Raw genomic sequence first — 18,268 nt, 5'->3', positions numbered from 1 at the left:
GACAGTGTTTGAAAAAAAGCTTGGCAACATATATAACAACGATCAGTGTGTGAAGAGAAAGATTGCAAATAAATTATTAGTATTAGTACCGAACATATTTTAATCTTCGAATCTGCTGCTGCTGTCAAAAATTTCATTGCGCAAGCGCAGTCTTACAACTCGCGTGGTGGGAAAATTCATACTGTCCTGCCTCGCACACTTACTGATTAAATTATGGTTTTTAGAACACTTCAGTAACTTTGCGGATTCTTAACCGGGCAGCACGCTCTGCCGTTATAAACGGAGTCATGTGAGTACTCTTTGGTGTGAGAAATACCCTCATCTGTGTAATTTTAGGTGTTAAAGTGAGCTGTTAGCATTCAAGCTAATAGTGGCGAGCGGTAGAAACCATACGAAGTCTGTTTATAGAAGCTAAATATAGTCGTTTTGACTTATTTTACGCAACTAGTGTGAAACCCTGAATGAACCCTCTCATTGTAATGTCTTTGCTGCTTATCATGAGACTTCAGCTATGGAACTGTTCGTAAGTGGGAGGGATATTTTGGACTTTTCTTGTTCAGAACTGTACTATATACTAGTTACTGTCTCATATCTTTGATTAAAAATGTGCACGTTACACGAAAAGCCTTGCTGCTGCCACACATTCCAGACCTGTTTTGACAATGCCCTCTTGACCGTTTCCTTATTTCCTGATTATTTTTGACAAAAAATATTACTTATTATATTTTAACCAGATAAATAGATCCCTGAGTAAAATCCGAGCATTTGTGCTCTGTTGGTTTCTGCGTTTCCACAGCATGAAGATCGCAGTGGAGGGCTGCTGCCATGGCGAGCTGGACAAGATCTACGAGACCATCGAGTTCCTGGAGAAGAAGGAAGGGGTGAAGGTGGACCTGCTTCTGTGCTGCGGCGACTTTCAGGCCGTGCGAAACGAGGGTGACATGAAGTGCATGGCGGTGCCGGCCAAGTACAGGACGATGCAGACCTTTTACAAGTCAGTTTCTGTCTCTCCGTTTTGCGTGTTGGGGGGGGAACTGGCGAAGACGGGACGGTTTAACGCTTATGATTTGCCCTCAGGTATTATTCTGGAGAGAAGAAGGCTCCCATTTTGACCATTTTCATAGGAGGGAACCACGAGGCCTCCAATCACCTGCAGGAGCTGCCCTATGGAGGCTGGGTGGCCCCCAACATTTATTATCTGGGTAAGCACGAGCGGGATAAAGCATGTGTTGGCCGAAAGATCGGAACATCAGGAACGTCGCTTCGTCTGTACACAGGTTATGCAGGAGTCGTCCGCTACAAAGGGATTCGAATCGGTGGATTATCTGGAATTTACAAATCACACGACTACAGAAAAGGTAAGTTTGGGGTTTTTTTTGGTACTTTTTGAAAAGGGCTCCCGAGGTAGAACTGGAACTCGATGAAACGCACCCTTTTGCTTCGTGTTCCCTCTCTTCCAGGTCACCACGAATTCCCTCCGTACAATCCCGAAACGCTCCGAAGCGTCTACCACGTCAGAAACGTCGAGGTTTTCAAACTCAAGCAGGTAAAGTCAGATTCACCTTCTCTCCCTCTTCCAACGACTTTTGGCTTTTCGCCACGCGTTTATTTGTTTTTTCATTCCGACGGTTGTCCCAACACCAGATCCAGATGCCCGTGGACATCTTCATGAGTCACGACTGGCCCCGGGGGATCTACCACTACGGGAGCACGGGGGAGCTGCTGCAGAAGAAGAAGTTCCTGCGGCACGAGGTGGAGACCAACACCCTGGGGAGCCCGGCGGCCGAGGAGCTGCTGGCTCACCTGCAGCCCAGCTACTGGTTCTCCGCTCACCTCCACGTCAAGTTCGCCGCCTTCATGCAGCACGCGGTGAGAGCGCCACTCGACTCGACCTCTGTCGTTTTCCATTACAATATAGTTCCTCCGCCACGTGGGCGGAGTCATCAGCTTTTCACCGTCGTGCACAAGCAACCCGATATGATGCAGAGCGAACATGCATCGGATATCAGCACAAATAATAAATGGTACATAATTATTAATAATATTGCAAAATGTGGATTGTTACGATCGCGCTTCACTGTCCGGTGTTCTGGTTTCAGTGGTGCCCCTGTTAACTGGTGCCTCCTGCCACCAGCTGATTAAAATACGACAAAGGACATATTACGATACTTTAATTGGAACGCGGCTAAACGGCGTTCGCCGGGACAGCTACGGATCTCGGTTGGGTTTTTAAACACCTGCTGTGAAACGGGGGGGGGGGGGGGGGGGCTCACCAGTTAACAGGGAAACCGGTTAATCCGAAACACGGGTGGGATGTTCCCACAGTATTCAACCGAAATGTCGTCGTTCTCGCTGCACCGTAGTAAAACGTCTCACTTTTTTTTTTTTTTTTCTTTAGCCTAAAGGAAACGCAGCGCCACGTGCAACCAAGTTCCTGTCTCTGGATAAATGTCTGCCCCGTCGGGAATTCCTGCAGGTAAGACACAGACACACACACACACACACACACACACACACACACACACACACACACACACACACACACACACACACACTAAATGGACAGGACCGCGTTAACAGTCCCCCCCCCCCCCCGTGTTGTTTTCTCAGATCGTCGATATTCCAGAGAGATCCGACTCGTCCGAGGGTCTGGAGTACGATCCCGAGTGGCTGGCCGTCCTGAAGGCCACCGACGGCCTGCAGAGGAGCAGCCCTCACCCCTGGAACCCCCCCGAGAACAACGGCCTGCACGACAGGTACAGGCGGAAGTGGAAACGCGTAATTTTATGTTTGGCCACTAGTGGGTGCTGTCGTCTTGTTTTTGTAATGAACGATCTTTGCATGTTCTCTCCAGGTTTGGTGTAAAACAAGAGTTATGGCCACATTAGTTACAGTAACTACCCAACTAGTCTTTGAAGAAGTAACTGTAATCCCACTACAGCGTACCGCTCGCCTCGCTCTCTCCTCAGGTGGGACTTCAGCGCGTCGGAGGCGGCCATGATGGAGGTGGTGGAGGGCCTGAGCGGCGAGCTGGCCGTGCCGGAGAACTTCACGCAGACGGTGTCGGCCTTCGACCCCGACAAGCCCCTCCCCCACACGGCCCCGAGCTGCGGCACCAACGCCCAGACCACCGAGCTCTGCGCCAAGGTGGGCCTCACCGACATCTACGCCAAGGCCGGCGAGCAGAGGAGGCCCGGGTGGGCGGGGCGGGAGGAGGAGGAGGAGGAGGAGGGAGGAAGCGGCGACGAGCTGAGCGAGTATCCCACCGACACGTCGGCGCAGTCCAGCTCCTTCAACCCCGACGAGATCACCATCGAGGACGAGTGGGAGGAGGAGGGCGGGGAGGAGGACGCGCCGGCGAAAGGCGACGGACCCTCACGGGTCCGCACGACCCCCCGCCTGATTCTCCCCGAGCCCAAATTGGACGCGTCGTCCCCGCGTCTGCCCCTCATGGACCTGCCGCCCCCGTCTCACTCCACGCCGGCGGCCGCCGTCGCCGAGGCGGAGCGGGACGAGGCAGAGCAGGACGAGGCGGAGCTGGACAAGACGGAGCTGGACGAGGCGGAGCGGGACGAGGCGGAGCGGGACGAGGCGGAGCTGGACAAGGCAGAGCGGGACGAGGCGGAGCTGGACGACGGGGACGCGGCGGCGGCCGCCCGCATCCTGAAGCGGAGCGGCGGCACGGCGGGAGAATCGGACAGCCGGACCGCCACGCCCAGGATCAAACGCAGGAACCAGGTGATCTACGCTGCAGCCGAGGAAGAGGAGGAGGAGGAGGAGGAGACCTCAGACTGTATCTGACCCCCCCCCCCCCCCCCCAAAACACCTGCTTATAAATGTTTTCGGTTTCTAAGAGGCAGCAATTGACTCCAGTCCACATTTTTTTGGATCGTTTTTTTAAAGGACCAAACGACTCATTTATTTATCTGTAAGACGATTTAAGGTTATTTTGAATTGTGACTCAGTGCAAAAATGATTCAACAAATATATTTGTGTAATTTTTCGATCCCAGCAATGATTGGAGAAATAATGAAACAACGGTATTTTTAAATAAAAAGGGATTCAGCAGCAGCGTCCAGCTGAATGTCTTTTTTTTTTTTTTTTTTTCTATTTTCTTTTAAAAAGGTCTTCTTGTATTTGTGAAATCGGACTTTTGTCACCTCAGGAAACTGAAAAACGTCACTTTGTGTGCAAGTCGGTCTTAGAATCATGAAAAATAAAGCTACTTTTTCTATGTTTTATTGTCTTTGGATCATTAAAACAGATGGGAGTTCTACTTCCTTTTGAATTGAGGTTATTTTGCTAAAAATAAAATGTGTGAAGGCTTTGATGTGTTAAAAGCTTTCTGCACAAACTGGGTTTTAAAATCTTGTTTTTGTCTCAAGAGTGGTTTTGCGGTCGAGGACGGCCTGTGTCGGCACTTTTGGAACCGCCGTGCCACTTTTCGTAACCTTCAAGGTCTCCGGTGCAGGAAGCACGTGGATCTTTTAAGACAAACTCCTGGAAAATCATGCAATGGTTGAACTTTGCAAGAATAATGTAATAAAAGTGTCGCTCTCAAGTCGTGATTCCTGTGTTTTCTCTTCAATTTGGTACAAAAAGGAGTTTCACTTTTCGACAGGAAGTGAAATAAAAGCCCAGCTCTGCCCCGGGAGGTGCCGTTCACAGCTTTATTGAGCACTTGACAACGTTGCCGACTGATCACCGAGGACTGACGACGTGAAATGCAGTTGATTGGTTGTTATGGTGTCGTCCAGGGAAAAGAAACGGAAGCCGAGTTACTTCAGTGCATTTCTCTTGTGAATCCCCCAAAAAAACAAAAACAAAAGCAAAACAAAACCCCCGAGTCCCGTGGACACCAGACGTTCGTTTCAAACCAGGTTATTATTCTTTTTTTTTTAACGACGTCGTCCTGGAAACGATCCGCCCCTGTGCTCTTGCTCAAATCAACACACACTTCCATTAAATTAAGACGACACAGAACATACAGTGTGTGACGAGATCTTTACAAGTGAAGCCTAATGACAGGATTATGGTTCAAGCTGGATGTGTTTCTGGTTTTCCTGCCCCCTCCATCAACACACACACACACACACACACACACACACGATTCACAGAAAAGAAAGCTAGGAGTAGGCACTTCTGTTTTTCTTTTTTTTTTTCCCTTAAATTCTGCCACCAAGTTCACATTTTCCACTTCAAGAGCGTCACGTCAAGGTAAAAGAATCGGTTAAAGTCGTCGATCGTCCCAAGCCTGTAGAATCTCATTTTCCCGCCACTTTCTCGTCAGTTAAAGAAAAGGTGGTTAAAATCTAAACTCTATTTGATGTCATTTTTAGTTGTAAATTGCTGATATTGATCCCATACGTCTATTTTCGTCGTCAGATTAGTGTTACTTTAGTGCATTTAAACATAGGAGTGTTTTAATCTTATTTTATCTGTACGCCGTTAAACCCTTTTTAATAAACCTTCTCCAGATGTCGTGACCAAAAGAAATGTTTGTCACTTTTTCCACCGAAACAAATTCAACCTGGAGCCACAAAACATGTTTAACCTTGAAAAAGAGGTGAAAACGGTTTATAAGTTTTCATAATTAGTGTTGAAACATTTGCAGCTGTTTTTACCTGATTTGAGCAGTTTCACTTTTTTTCTTAATAAATATTTGCTCTTTTCAAACTGTTTTTTCTTTTAAATGAGTCATTTAATTTTTTTCTAAAGTTGTTCTTCTCATTTCCTGTAGCTTTTAAGAGATTTTTCTCATTTTAGCTGTTTACTTCTAGTGTCTTTTTAATTTTTAAAGGCCTTTTATCTTGTGTGAATAAAATAAAAACAAGATAAAACCTTTATTGAACAATACTTTAGTGAAAATTTCCATTAAAATTTTCCTCGTCTTTGACGAAAAAAAACACAAAAAAACACATCAAACTATAATAAAAATATCAGCATTTCCAATATTAGTTTTTTTAATCTCATGAATGCGACAGATTATTGGAATATGTAGCAAAATAAAGTTAAGTTAGCTTTGTTTCATACTGTAGGCTAAATAAGTTTTGTGACTCCAGATAAATTTATTCGGGACAAAACAGATCTTAGATTATTAAAGAGTTTACATTAATCTGATAAAAACAGCAGTTTGTACTTTGAGGAAATCTCTTCTCCTTTTCATTTCAAAGGGCTTTTTCTTTGTAAATTCTTGTCAAAATAAGCCACGTTAAATCAACTAAAAGTCCATTTTTAAGGGATAAAATGGTAAAACCATCGTTTCCGACGTAAATGCGCAAGTGCAGTTTTATTGCATTTCCAATTATGTCTTAAAGGCAACTAGAATTGCATCTATTTATCTGTCAGTTGTAACTGAACCTGTTGTTTTGATATTAGTATTAATGTTGAGCTGAGGCGGGCGATTGGATGAGGAAAAAAAAAATCATGAACATTTTGTCTGCTGGATTCCTAAATCATCATGAACAATGACGTCGGCGCCAAGTTTTGTGGGGGCGGGAAAAAAAAACCCGAAGCGAAACGGTGTTTTGATGAGCTGCACGTCGATCCTCATGTCATCGTGCTCGGGAATCATGGAAACATGAATCATATGAAACGTGCCGACAGCTCTCAGATCTTAAATCGTCACTCTCCTTTGTGACGCCTTGAGTTTATGAGTATTATTAAAATTGCCAAGTCAAACAAAATAAAATAATAATTTTCTCCCACTTCATCGTGAATTATTGCACAGATATTAAGTTTTCACTACTTTGTTGAATCAAACTTCCTGAAGTTAAGATTTCGTCGGCTTCCAGTTGCCTTTAAGAGCGGAAATTCTATATATATTAATATATATCGTGAGTGGAAAACCTTCATCTCCTATCGCGTGCTGCTCGGTTTGAGGAACACGCTCTGGGCTCTACTGTCCGATCCTTTCTTTGTCAGAACGCAGGAAACAAGCGAGTCGGTCTGAGCCGACCGGATCCGTCAGGAATACTGTAAATTAAACAAAAAAAACCAAAACAAGGCCGCCTCACCACGTCCAGCGGCCGGGGGGGGGGGGAACGTTTAACATACAGATTGTGCCGAGGGGTTCAGGTCTGGGGGGGGGTTAAAGTCATTCCAGGGGTGCAACATGAGGCGTCAATCACAGCAGGGTTCCATGAGGAGGAGACAAAGCAAGCAGAAGCCCAAAAAAACAAAAAAACCTCCTCAAATACCATTCATTTCTTTTTTTCTTTTTTTTGGGGGAGTGTGTCGGTTTTGAGATTTCACAACTTGGCGCCGACCACGACGCCTCAGGTTACCTCCGCCCGTCGCTGCTTCGCCGTGAAACTCCCCGTGTCTCTTTGTCCTCCACCGTCGTCCCTTTTCCCTTGGAAGGATGATATATGTGTGTGTGTGTGTGTGTGTGTGGGGGGGGGGGGGGGGGGGGGGAGTGAGTAGATAACCGGGTCTCCTCGCCCGGCAGCCTCAGCCCCGGCACGGCGCTACGGAGGAGATGACAGGCGGAGGTGGAGGTGTGGATGGAAGGGATACAGGCGGTGGATGGATGGATGGAGGGATGGAGGGAGGGGAGGGAAGGGAAGGAAAGGAAGGGGCGGATGGAGGAGGTCTAGTTGCCGCCGCAGCAGGCTCGGGTGGAGTGGGCGTCCGGGTCCTGCAGGTTGACGCCCCGGTGTCGCGCCGCGTGCGTCGGATTCTGGGTGTCCGTCTTTGGCATCTTCTTTGCTGCAATAAATAAATAAATAAATAAATAAAAAACAGTGTAGTTAGCATGTCGGGCCACTAGAGGGCACTTTTTTTGTGTGTGTGTGTTTTTGTGATGAAACCACGGACACACATGCAGTGGAGACTTTCTAGTGGACAGCTGGATTGTTAATTACCGTGCCTGTCAAAATAAAACTACCAAATCCCGGGAGAATCTGGAAAATCTGTTCTTACTTGCTGAGCATGTGCACAACAATTACCGTAATTTCCAGACTACTGAGCCCACCTGTATATAAGCCACACCCACCAAATTTAACAAAAAAATTAACAAATTTAAAATACATATATATATATATAGGCTGCACTTGTTTATAAGCTGCAGGTGTCCACGTTGTAACAGCGTGTGTAAAAAAGTAGCAGCTTATAGTCTGGTAATTACAGTAGTTACTATGGGACGATGGATAGATGGAGCATTTTAGAAAAAAAGTTCCATCTTGAGGGCAATTTTTTTTTTTTTAATGTGTTTTAAGTGTCTCCAAACACCGAAATCGATGTTTAAGCAGTGGCCCCGGTTTTCAGAAAATCTTGAAAACACCTTTAAAGTTTCATTCAAGAGAAAATAAAGACTCAGAAACAAGTTAGTTGTGGATTTTGAATAAAATTCGAGAGAAAAAAGGAGGATTATTTGGATATTTTGAGCTTCAAAAGGGCCTCGGGTGAATTCTCCCAGAGTCCATGCATCTTTACAGCGGCTCACAATAAAGTGGTTGATCGTGTTTGAGGGGGAAAGAAGCTGAAATCAACACAAACTGCACAAAAATGATGAAAAAGATGAATCCCAGGATATTTTCCCCCCCAACAGTGAATCTCCTCCTGCGGACAGTCGACGCTCACCGATGGCCAGAAAGAGCTCGTTGACGTTCATGGCCGTCTTGGCGGACGTTTCCATGAAGAGCAGGCCGGTGTCTTCGGCGTACGTCTGGGCTTCCTTCAACACACACACACACACACACACACACACACACACACACACACACACACACACACACACACACACACACACACACACACACACACACACACACACACACACACACACACACACACACGTAAAAAAAGGGTAAACAAGTACTTTCCCTTTGTCGTCTTTCAAACCAACGGTTTAAAACTGCCAAAACATGCCGACACGTGATTGGCTGAAGGGCCTCGGCCTGCAGACAGACAGCTTGAGGTGTCTCCGGTATGAAGCCGTGACCCCCCCTCTCCCCCCAGCACGCACCTCGTACTCCACCAGCCTCTTCTCCGCCAGGTCGGCCTTGTTCCCAGCCAGCGCGATGACGATGTTGGGGCTGGCCTGCCGCTGCAGCTCCTTCACCCAGGCCTTGGCTCTCTCGAAGGTCTCCTGCGGGGGGGGGGACGGGGGGGACGTCAGCAGCAGGCGACGACAGGCTCAACCGGCGCCGATGGTCACAGCTTTCACACGACACGGCAGCCTTTTTTTTTTTTTTTACGTACGTCGACTCTCTGCCAATTGTTGACAGAAAGTATTTAAGACCCTCGATCGCCCTTATTTACTTCTTATTCATACTACTTTGTTATTAATACCAGTTTTTTTTTTTTTTTTCGTGTGTGAATGTGTGTGAGGTTGGGGGGGGGGTGAGACAGACGTGAAATATTGATTTGTCGTGTTCTGATCGCAATAGAAGATGATCCTGAATAATTTTATTGCTACCATATTGTTATTGTTCTATTATTGCTACCATTATTAGTAGTACTATACACGAGTATTATACACTATTACACATTGTTATTATCTGTATTATTGTTATATTATTATATAATGCCTACTTCTAATGGCTCTGCCACTGCACCTTACTATTTATTTATCTTGCTTTTATCTCCTGCTTATTTCTAAGTGCCCATGTTCCGTTCTGTGTTTTACTTTGTCTTATACCCAGATATTTTTATATTTTTATTTCTTACTTTTATTTCTATTCTATGGTATTTTTGAATATTCGTATGTACCAGATTGCTGCAACAAGACAATTTCCCTTCGGGGATGAATAAAGTAATTATCTATCTATCTATCTAATAAAACCACATTTTCTGTTTGTAGTCCCCGAGCGAGAGCGTCAATGAAAGGACAAGCTACGTTTTCAAGTAATGAGTAAAACAAAATAACTTTCATTACTTCTTTAAAAAGACTGCAATCAAGTGCAAGTTTTCAGTGATTCAATGGAAGTGCAGACGGAGGATGGCGCACCGGCTTGGTGATGTCGAAGACGACGATGGCGGCCTGAGCGCCGCGGTAGTACATGGGCGCCAGGCTGTGGTAGCGCTCCTGCCCCGCCGTGTCCCAGATCTCAAACTTCACCGTGGTGTCGTCTAAACACACCGACTGGGCCAGGAAGGCAGCTGGAGGGAGAGGAGGAGGAGGAAGAGGAGGAGGAGGAGGAGGAAGAGGAAGAGGAGGAGGAGACATCAAACATCACAAGTTCCATTCACATCCAGAGGACAAACCAAATGCGCGCACACACACACACACACACACACACACACACACACACACACACACGCGCGCGCACACACACACACACACACACACACTTCCACTCCTCATTGACGAGATTGTTCTGTTAATTATCAAAATCAAGTTGTTTGCTTTTTTTGTTGTTGTTGGGTTTTTTTTCTCTTCCTGTTTTTGTTTAGTTTTTTTTGTGTGTTTCGTTCTGTTTTTCTCTCTTCTATTTTTTCTTTCTTTCTTTGTTTTGTGTCCTTTTGTTTTTGCTTTTGTTATCATTGTTGTGATTATTTTGGTTTTTTGCTCTGTTGTTGCTCAGGCTGGTTTCATCTCATGGCAGTTGGAAAATATTTAGATCACTGTGATTACTGTATTATTAAAAAGAAAAAAGAAAAATGTATGTACCAAGTCTTTCTCTGTCTTTCCTTTCCTCTCCTCTCCTCTCCTCCATCCTTTCACCCCAACCGCTCCGCAGAATTCCTCCACCTCTGAGTCTGGTTTCTGCAAAAGTTTCTCCCTATTAGAGGGAGTTTTTCCTTTCCACAGTCGCAAATAAACCTGCTTGCTCATGTGGATATGTTGGGCTTTTCTATTTTCTCTATAAAAGCAAATTGGAATGACTGTAATGTATTTAAAAATGTCTTTCTTTTTTTTTTTTTATAAAATAAAATTAAAAAAACAAAAAAAAACATCACAAGTGCTCTTTAAAAATAAATAAATAAATGAAGCCTCCGTCGATGAGCGACCGGCTCTGACCTCCGATGGTCGTCTCCTGGAACTCGTCGAACTGGCCCTTGACGAAGCGCAGCACCAGGCTGGACTTGCCCACCGCCATGTCTCCCAGCAGCACCAGCTTGAACTGGCAGATCTTGGTCTGCGGTAGCGTGCCGTTGGAGCGGCCGCCGCCGCTCCCTCTGGAGCTCATACCGACCGGCGTAAGGAGGCGGCAGCAGCAGGGTGTGGGGGGTGGGGGGGGCGGCGGTGGTGGTGCTGGCTCAGGCCTCCTCCGTGTGGGGGGCGGGAGACAGGAGGGGGCTTCTGGGAGGAGGGGGGGGGGGGCGGCGACTGGCTCCACGCGCCTCCTTGGAACGGACGGCCGGCGTCGTCGAGGCTCGCTGGCGAACCTCTGTGGGGAAACGGTGAGAAAAGTGTCGTGGTGTTTATAAACGCATGTTTCAGTCTGTCTGGTGTCCTTAAATCATTTTTGTTCTTTATCACTCTTCAAGTCAATGTTTGTGTTTGTAAAGTTTTTTTACACTGAAAGAATACGCCTTAAAATTGCGCTGCACTTTATTCTAATTCGCCTTAAAATCTCTAACTTTTGTCTCTATAGATCTGCACTTTAACTCCTGGATTCTGTTAATTGTGTCAAACCACTGTTATATGTTTTGAATGTGATAATGTGACCCTTGTAAAAGAGGTCTTGCTCTCAATGGGTTTTATTTTCCCGGTTAAATAAAGGTTGAATTTTTTATTTTTATTTTTAAAAAGGGGAAATGAAAAAGACAAGTGCTGCCATTTATCATTAATGAGTTGATGATGTCTATTTATTCCCTTTTTTTAAAGGGTGTCACCAAGTTACTGCAGCTAATTTCCTTGCCAAAAAGCTCGAGGCCACAACTAAACCGACGCACCACCAGAAGGGACAACAATTTAAATTTCCTTTTAGACGACAGCTGGGTTGGAGGCACGACTATCAAATTACTAAAGGAAGTCCAACACCTCTAGTCGCTCCTTGCTTCCACTCAGCAAACAGTTTTTTTGGTGATCTTGCATATTTCAGTACCTGTTAATCCCACAGTAATGTCTTACTTTTGGAGCAATCTGAGTTGTTCATGATTAACTGTGTAAGAGTGCCTGTGTGTCTGTGGGTTTTTTTTTAGAGGTCTTGGACAGCCCTTTGTGTAACATCTCCTTAACTGTGTCTATTCTCATTGTTTTTGACCTGCCTATCTATTTAATATTAGCTTCTTATGATTTGTATTTTTGTTTTACATTTTGGTGATACGATTGTGATCTATATTTTGGTCATTTTGCATCTCTATCTACATGCTTCTGTCGTATTTTAAACATTTTGCATGTTGGTGGACTTTTGCATCCTATTTTGCATTTTCATTTTGATCTATTTAATATAAGCTTCTTATGATTTGTATTTTAGTTTTACATTTTGATGCGTGCAACTCTCTTTGTGTTTAACTTTCTGATATGATTGTGATCTATATTTTGCATCTCTATCTTACATGCTTCTGTCATATTTCAAACATTTTGCATATTGGTGGACTTTTGCATCCTAATTTGCATTTTCATTTTGCCTGATCAAGGTCTATTTCAGATCACTCCATCCCATACGTTTGCAGCAGTGGTTCAGATCTGCCACGCAGGGCAGGGGTGTTTTTTTTTTTAAAGCGTCCCTGTGTCGTTTGCACCTCACCATCTCTGGATTAGTGCTTTTGTTTGCTGAATCAGAGTTATGCAGGCATGCAGGCCCCCTCTGTCAGCTGCCATCCAGAGGTGGAGCTGGAGCATGGCGGAGATGCTGTGGTTGCTCTCGATCTCTCCCTCTCCTACCTCTAAACCACCACTGCAGCACATTTTAACAATTAAACCCGGCCTGGGGGGTGCGCAGACAGCGTTTGCGGGGGGTGGGTGGGGGGGTGGGGGGGGTCATGCAGGCAGCTCTCCCTGCAGTGTGGAGCTTCTTATCGGATCCATTTCTGACGGTCTGGGCTAACGGGACGGTGCGACACCACAAAAAAACTGGAGCAAAGCCGGAATATTTCGACGCTCGGGTGAAAACGCAGCCGCGGCGAAGTCTTATCCGACCTAACGTGTAGCTGCCAAGCGGGGGGGAACGGAGTATATTTACCGTATTTATCGTGTTTCGAGCGGCGCAGGTGAACTGTTGACAATCAGCTGGCTGGGAACATTTCCGGGAAAAGTTGGCGCATGCGCACTGAGTGTCGCAGTGTGACCTAAACAAAAAAAATATTATATCGTTTTTAAAATCATATAAACCATACACTTCCGTTGATGATATAACCAAAAAAAATAACATGGTGTATATAGTTGTATTTTAAATAATGAGATAATTTACAATGCGATTTTATATGTCATCGCGACAACCGCAGAGACACCGCCTTGTCCGACCTGCAGGGGGCGCGAGAGCGCAGCAAGTGGAATCAGGAAACCGGAAGTTGTCACCGCAGGCAGGAAGTTTGAATGTTTTGATCAGCGTGTCCACATCCAAATTCTGTCTTTTATTCATGTTTTTTAATGCGATTATGAGAGCGTTTTCACTCTGAGCGATGTGACATTATGCCGACTACCAACACAAAGAAGCAGAAGAAAGGAAGAGACACCGCGGTGAGAGTTTATTCACTGCAGTTACCAATTAAATGTCCAATATTACTGTAACACACGTGAAAACGCTGCAGGTTTAACTCAGTTCTTTGGCTCTGAATAGTTTTAATTAAGGGCTTTTATCACCTGAAAGTAACTCCACTATTTACTTGGCAATAGTTGATTTGGTAACGACGGCATTACGGTCTAAAATAGTGTTTTTGGATTAGTAGTATAACTGCCTTTATTATTTACGATTCGAAACGTATACATGTTAAATCATCTGTGATCTACCAAGACCATAATAATATGGTTGTGGTTGTTTTGTGGGTCATATTGTTATTATCATTTATTTATTTTTTGCATCTCTAATTTTTGTGTACTTTTATTATGTGATATTTTCCAACTTTGTTTTTTTTCTCATTTTCTCCTATAACATGTACAGTTTATTCATTTAGTTTATCAGTGTCGTCTTTGACATCTTTTATCCAGCAAACCTACGTTAGTCTATCTCACATTTGATGTTGATGGTTTTGAATAAATTTTTGGGGGGGTTTTTAAGCTTGTGTCGTTTGTTTTGTTGTGTTCAGGTGCAGGGGACCAACGACAGCAGCGTGGTGAGCAAAGTGTCCGCTGCGGCGCAGGGATACTTCCAGGACGCCTTCCTCCAACGCTTTGTGTGCAAAGTGGCCAGAAGAGCCCCGCTTATCAACAGGTCGGCACAATTTTTTCAACCCTCGAACACAAACACATATGTTGCAGAGCTGTGATTTCATTTTCACAATTTTTTTTGTCTCGCATGTCAACAATAATATTGTCCCAATATATGATTTAGGGGCTACTATGTGCGGTGGAAAGCTGTGGATCACTGCGTGAGGACGTTTCTTCAGGTTACGGCAGAATGCCCCAAACGCCAGGCAAGTTAACGGCCGTGTCTCCAATCAAAAGTTCACAAAAACGTGCGTTTTGTTGTTTTTTTTATATATTTTCCTCCATGTATATGTTGCATTTCAGATTTTGTCTCTGGGCGCGGGATTTGACTCCTTGTATTTCCGCCTGCACGCCGACGGCTCCTTGGACAGAGCCGTCGTGTTCGAGGTGGACTTCCCGGACGTGGCCCGCCGTAAATCCGCCCTGATCGGCTCCGACGTGAAACTGAGCGAGACGTTAGACGCCGGTTCGCCGTCGTCGTCGTCTCCCACAGGTTTGGCCTTTCTGCCACTGTCGTTCGCGCCGTCTGTCCGATGACTGGAGCTCGTAGGGGCGCGTGTGCATCTTCAGGACCCGCGTACGTGTGCAGCGCTCGCTACCGTCTGCTGGGCGTGGACGTCAGGGAGGAGTCGCAGGTGGAGGAGGCGCTGGGAGCGGCCGGGCTGGACTGGGCCGCCCCGACTCTGATCCTGTCGGAAGTGGTGCTCACTTACATGGAAACGCAACGGTACGGCGAGAACTGTGAGCTGGAACGTATTCGCCCTAAACATTCAATCCGGTGTGTGAAGAGTCGTCACATCTGTATTGCAATACCATTTTGCACCACAAGATGGTGCATGAATTGCTCTACCAGTACAAGTAAGAAAGAGCCAGGCAGCATAACAGCCTGAACTCAATGGTGACTCTCTACTGCCACCTGGTGACAAACTACTGCATTATCTGAATCTCGTGTACCTTCAAAGATACACAGTCATATTTTCAATTCAAAGCTTCAAAAGGCAGGATGTCATTGATTTATTTTTTTTTATGTGACTTATTCTCAGAAACGCTGTCAAAGTAAGCAATTTTAATACATTTTAATAAATGTTCCATGGTGTGAAAAAACTGACGTCGTGCCCATTTCAGATCTTGAGCTGAAGCGATGCAGTTCAGAAATCACATTACACTAAAGTCTGGTTTTCTTAAACACTGCAGATATATATTTTTTTAACCATAAATACAAACTTTTTCAGAAAATACTGGTTTGTGAAAAGCAGATGTTGGGATCTGGACACATTTTGTTCATGAGAATTTACCGTATAGTTTGTTTAATATTTATAATAAATGTATCAAATGATTTGTTCTAATAGTACATTTCATTTTCTCTTTAGACAAGATCATACATAGTATGTATTGAACGTTATTTTCAGAAAAACTCACGAGTGCTTTATGAGTTATGCATTGTGTATTAGAGCTAGCATGCTAACCAGCTAGCTCCAGCATGTCCAGTCTATTAAAATCAGCCTCTGGTTTGTTTTCAGTCCTTGAATAAAAATGTTAGTTTGAATAATAAATGCGGCATAAATTCAAGCAATGACTTATTAAATTAAAAATAAAAACAGCTTCGACGCCTAGTGGAGAAATGTGGTATTGCACACATTGGTACATTGTACCTTTAATGGTACATTATGTAAAATGTAGTTGGGTGTGTCCAGCTTTCTCTCTACAATATTATTGTATGTTTGAAAGTGAATTGTACACACTGGGCCTGTTTTAACGTGGTCGTCGTCGTCCTCCAGGTCGGACGCCGTCATCAGCTGGGCGGCGAAGCTCCTCCCCCAGTCGCTCCTCGTCGTTTACGAGCAGATCCGTCCACACGATCCCTTCGGCCGCGTCATGCGGGAACATTTCCAGAAGCTGAATTCGACTCTGCACGCGCTGCGCCAGTATCCGGACACGACGGCGCAGCGACGACGCTTCCTGGACAAGGTCCACACACACACACACACACACACGCAAAAGAAGTGTCTCAGTGGCTTTACCGGGATAAATGAAGGTCAAATCAATGCTAACGATGAAGTGTGTTTTCAGGGCTGGGAGCAGTGCGAGTGTGTGGACATGAACGACTTCCTCTTCGGGCTGGTTTCTGAGGGCGAGCGAGGCAGGATGGAGAGCCTGGAGCCGTTCGACGAGTACGAGGCGAGTCGTCTCTTAAACAATCCTGCGATGCGTTTTCCTCCGCTCCTCACCAATGAATCATTTGAAAATAAAGTGTTCATTTTCAGTCCGTTTGCAGAACTGGACTGATTTTCAAAAATCTTCTAATCTGAATCTGCGGGATAAAAAACTGGTAAAATGGGCAGAAGAGATGGAAATGTGTTAAAAAAAATATATAAAATGGTGAAACATACTTTTAAAAATAATAATACAGGAGCCTTTTTTTCCAGAAAATCAGGCACACTTCCAAACAAACTGTGGATGTAACAGTTTTAACACAGTTCAACTGGTGGAAATCCAACAGTTATTCATCAAACTATATGGAAACAATGTGAAGAATACCCATTTTCAGGCTTTTTTTTGTTTGTGTCAAATTGCAGCAAAACCAAGTGGTGATTTTTCTCCTCCTGTGAACACTGCTGATGATTCTAGTCGTATTGAATTAAATATAGAAAATGTGTGTATTTCCAGGAGTGGCACCAGAAATGTTCCCACTACTTCATTCTCACTGCATGTCGAGGGTCCCTGATGGAACAGGCCTTACTGCCCCGAACACCAGGTACTCTTACATTGGTATTTACACTGTAGACTATGTGACACCTCTCGGGCGTAAACGGAAGACGATATGCACAAACTATATTAAAAAGAGTTTAAAAAGAGAAGACTCTTCGCCACTATTTTGTATTTTTCACCAAAATCCCATTCGATTTGACTGGAAAAACATTTTACAATTTTTTGTGGCAATTTTCTTGCCGTTTTTAGCAATTTTTGTGGAAACGGTTAATGGAATCGTCAACGAAAGGCACAGCATACTGTTCCTTAATTTGTCTTGAATTATTTATTTTTTTTATGTATTTTTTGTGTAAAACTCTTTTGTGTAAAAAGATGCCTCTTAAAGAGGCAGGGACACAAAATAACAGTGGATGTTGGGGGGGATCTGAATCAAAAATGTTTTTAGTTGCGTTTAAAGCTGCTAAAAGATGTTTCCAGATTTATTTAAATCAGATATTTATTTTTTTTAAAAATTCATATTTAAAAAAAAAAAAAGAAAAGAAAATTCTGCTTCACGAGTTTTCTTTATGTTTCATTTCAGGAAGTCTCAACAAGTCAGCCAGTCTAAAAGAGTTTTGCTGTTTCTAAGTGCATTTATATGTCAAGTACTTAATGATTCTGACACTTTTTACTTAGAATTTTTTAACAAACGGGATCCTAAACTGACACATCCAGACACATCTTCACTTTGGGACACTTCACTTTTTTTTTTTTTTTTTTTCTCCTCTTTTAATCTCATTTTTTACAGATCTTGTGTTGAGTGTCTGTCCGGTGTTTTCAGTGCCGTCCGTCAACCCGCCTCGGAGCCGCCCGGCCCTGGGTGCGCGGACCGTACCCGTTTGTTCGGAGGGTCTGGGGATGGCGTCCGTCTCAGTGAAGCCGGGGTGGATCCTCCTCACGGGGGGCTCCGGCAGAGGGGGCCGAGGGGCCGCGAGCACAGTCCTCCTCAGAGGTCGGGAGGGCTGGACGTCCCTGAGCGTGGAGCCGACCGCAGATCTGGGTCAGTGGAGGTGATTTAGAAAGAACAAAAGAAAACCACACACACACACACACACACACGCACATACTTCCACCCCTCATCGACGAGATTTGTTTTGTGTCATTTTGTTTTTTGCTTTTGTTTTTTGGCCTACCTGCTAATTTATACTCTTGCTAGAAAATCATGTTATTGTCTAGATAGAGCTGCACAGGCTGGTTTAATCTAGAAAATCATGTTACTGTCTAGATAGAGCTGCTCAAGCTGGTCTAATCTAGAAAATC

General features: G+C 44.7%; 3 protein-coding genes across 3 annotated transcripts in view; 2 read left to right on the top strand and 1 right to left on the bottom strand.

Moving 5' to 3' along the window:
* The first annotated feature begins 155 nt into the window (after positions 1-155).
* Positions 156-4,484, top strand: dbr1 (debranching RNA lariats 1). Its single transcript, XM_080497590.1, has 9 exons — positions 156-289; positions 797-994; positions 1,078-1,202; positions 1,278-1,358; positions 1,461-1,546; positions 1,645-1,869; positions 2,399-2,476; positions 2,611-2,756; positions 2,970-4,484. The coding sequence occupies exons 2-9, from the start codon at positions 798-800 to the stop codon at positions 3,799-3,801; spliced, it is 1,770 nt and encodes a 589-aa protein (XP_080353716.1). The 5' UTR covers positions 156-289; position 797; the 3' UTR covers positions 3,802-4,484.
* A 172-nt stretch (positions 4,485-4,656) lies between these two features.
* rab5b (RAB5B, member RAS oncogene family) lies at positions 4,657-13,130 on the bottom strand. Its single transcript, XM_080498335.1, has 6 exons — positions 13,077-13,130; positions 10,967-11,336; positions 9,953-10,104; positions 8,969-9,091; positions 8,584-8,677; positions 4,657-7,710 (listed from the first exon to the last, which is right to left on the bottom strand). The coding sequence occupies exons 2-6, from the start codon at positions 11,133-11,135 to the stop codon at positions 7,595-7,597; spliced, it is 654 nt and encodes a 217-aa protein (XP_080354461.1). The 5' UTR covers positions 11,136-11,336; positions 13,077-13,130; the 3' UTR covers positions 4,657-7,594.
* Positions 13,131-13,454: 324 nt separating this feature from the next.
* The window catches only part of lcmt2 (leucine carboxyl methyltransferase 2), an 8,440-nt gene continuing 3,626 nt past the window's right edge, over positions 13,455-18,268 (top strand). Inside the window, exons 1-9 of the mRNA XM_080498488.1 lie at positions 13,455-13,573; positions 14,140-14,264; positions 14,385-14,466; positions 14,564-14,753; positions 14,831-14,987; positions 16,039-16,228; positions 16,331-16,438; positions 16,928-17,015; positions 17,790-18,008. Coding sequence (XP_080354614.1) covers positions 13,526-13,573; positions 14,140-14,264; positions 14,385-14,466; positions 14,564-14,753; positions 14,831-14,987; positions 16,039-16,228; positions 16,331-16,438; positions 16,928-17,015; positions 17,790-18,008 — 1,207 coding nt within the window. The 5' untranslated portion in view covers positions 13,455-13,525. The remainder of the gene's footprint in view (positions 13,574-14,139; positions 14,265-14,384; positions 14,467-14,563; positions 14,754-14,830; positions 14,988-16,038; positions 16,229-16,330; positions 16,439-16,927; positions 17,016-17,789; positions 18,009-18,268) is intronic.

This window comes from Blennius ocellaris, assembly GCF_963422515.1.
Source record: "Blennius ocellaris genome assembly, chromosome: 6".
Classification (NCBI taxonomy): domain Eukaryota; kingdom Metazoa; phylum Chordata; class Actinopteri; order Blenniiformes; family Blenniidae; genus Blennius; species Blennius ocellaris.
This window is presented reverse-complemented; position numbering and strand designations above follow the sequence as displayed.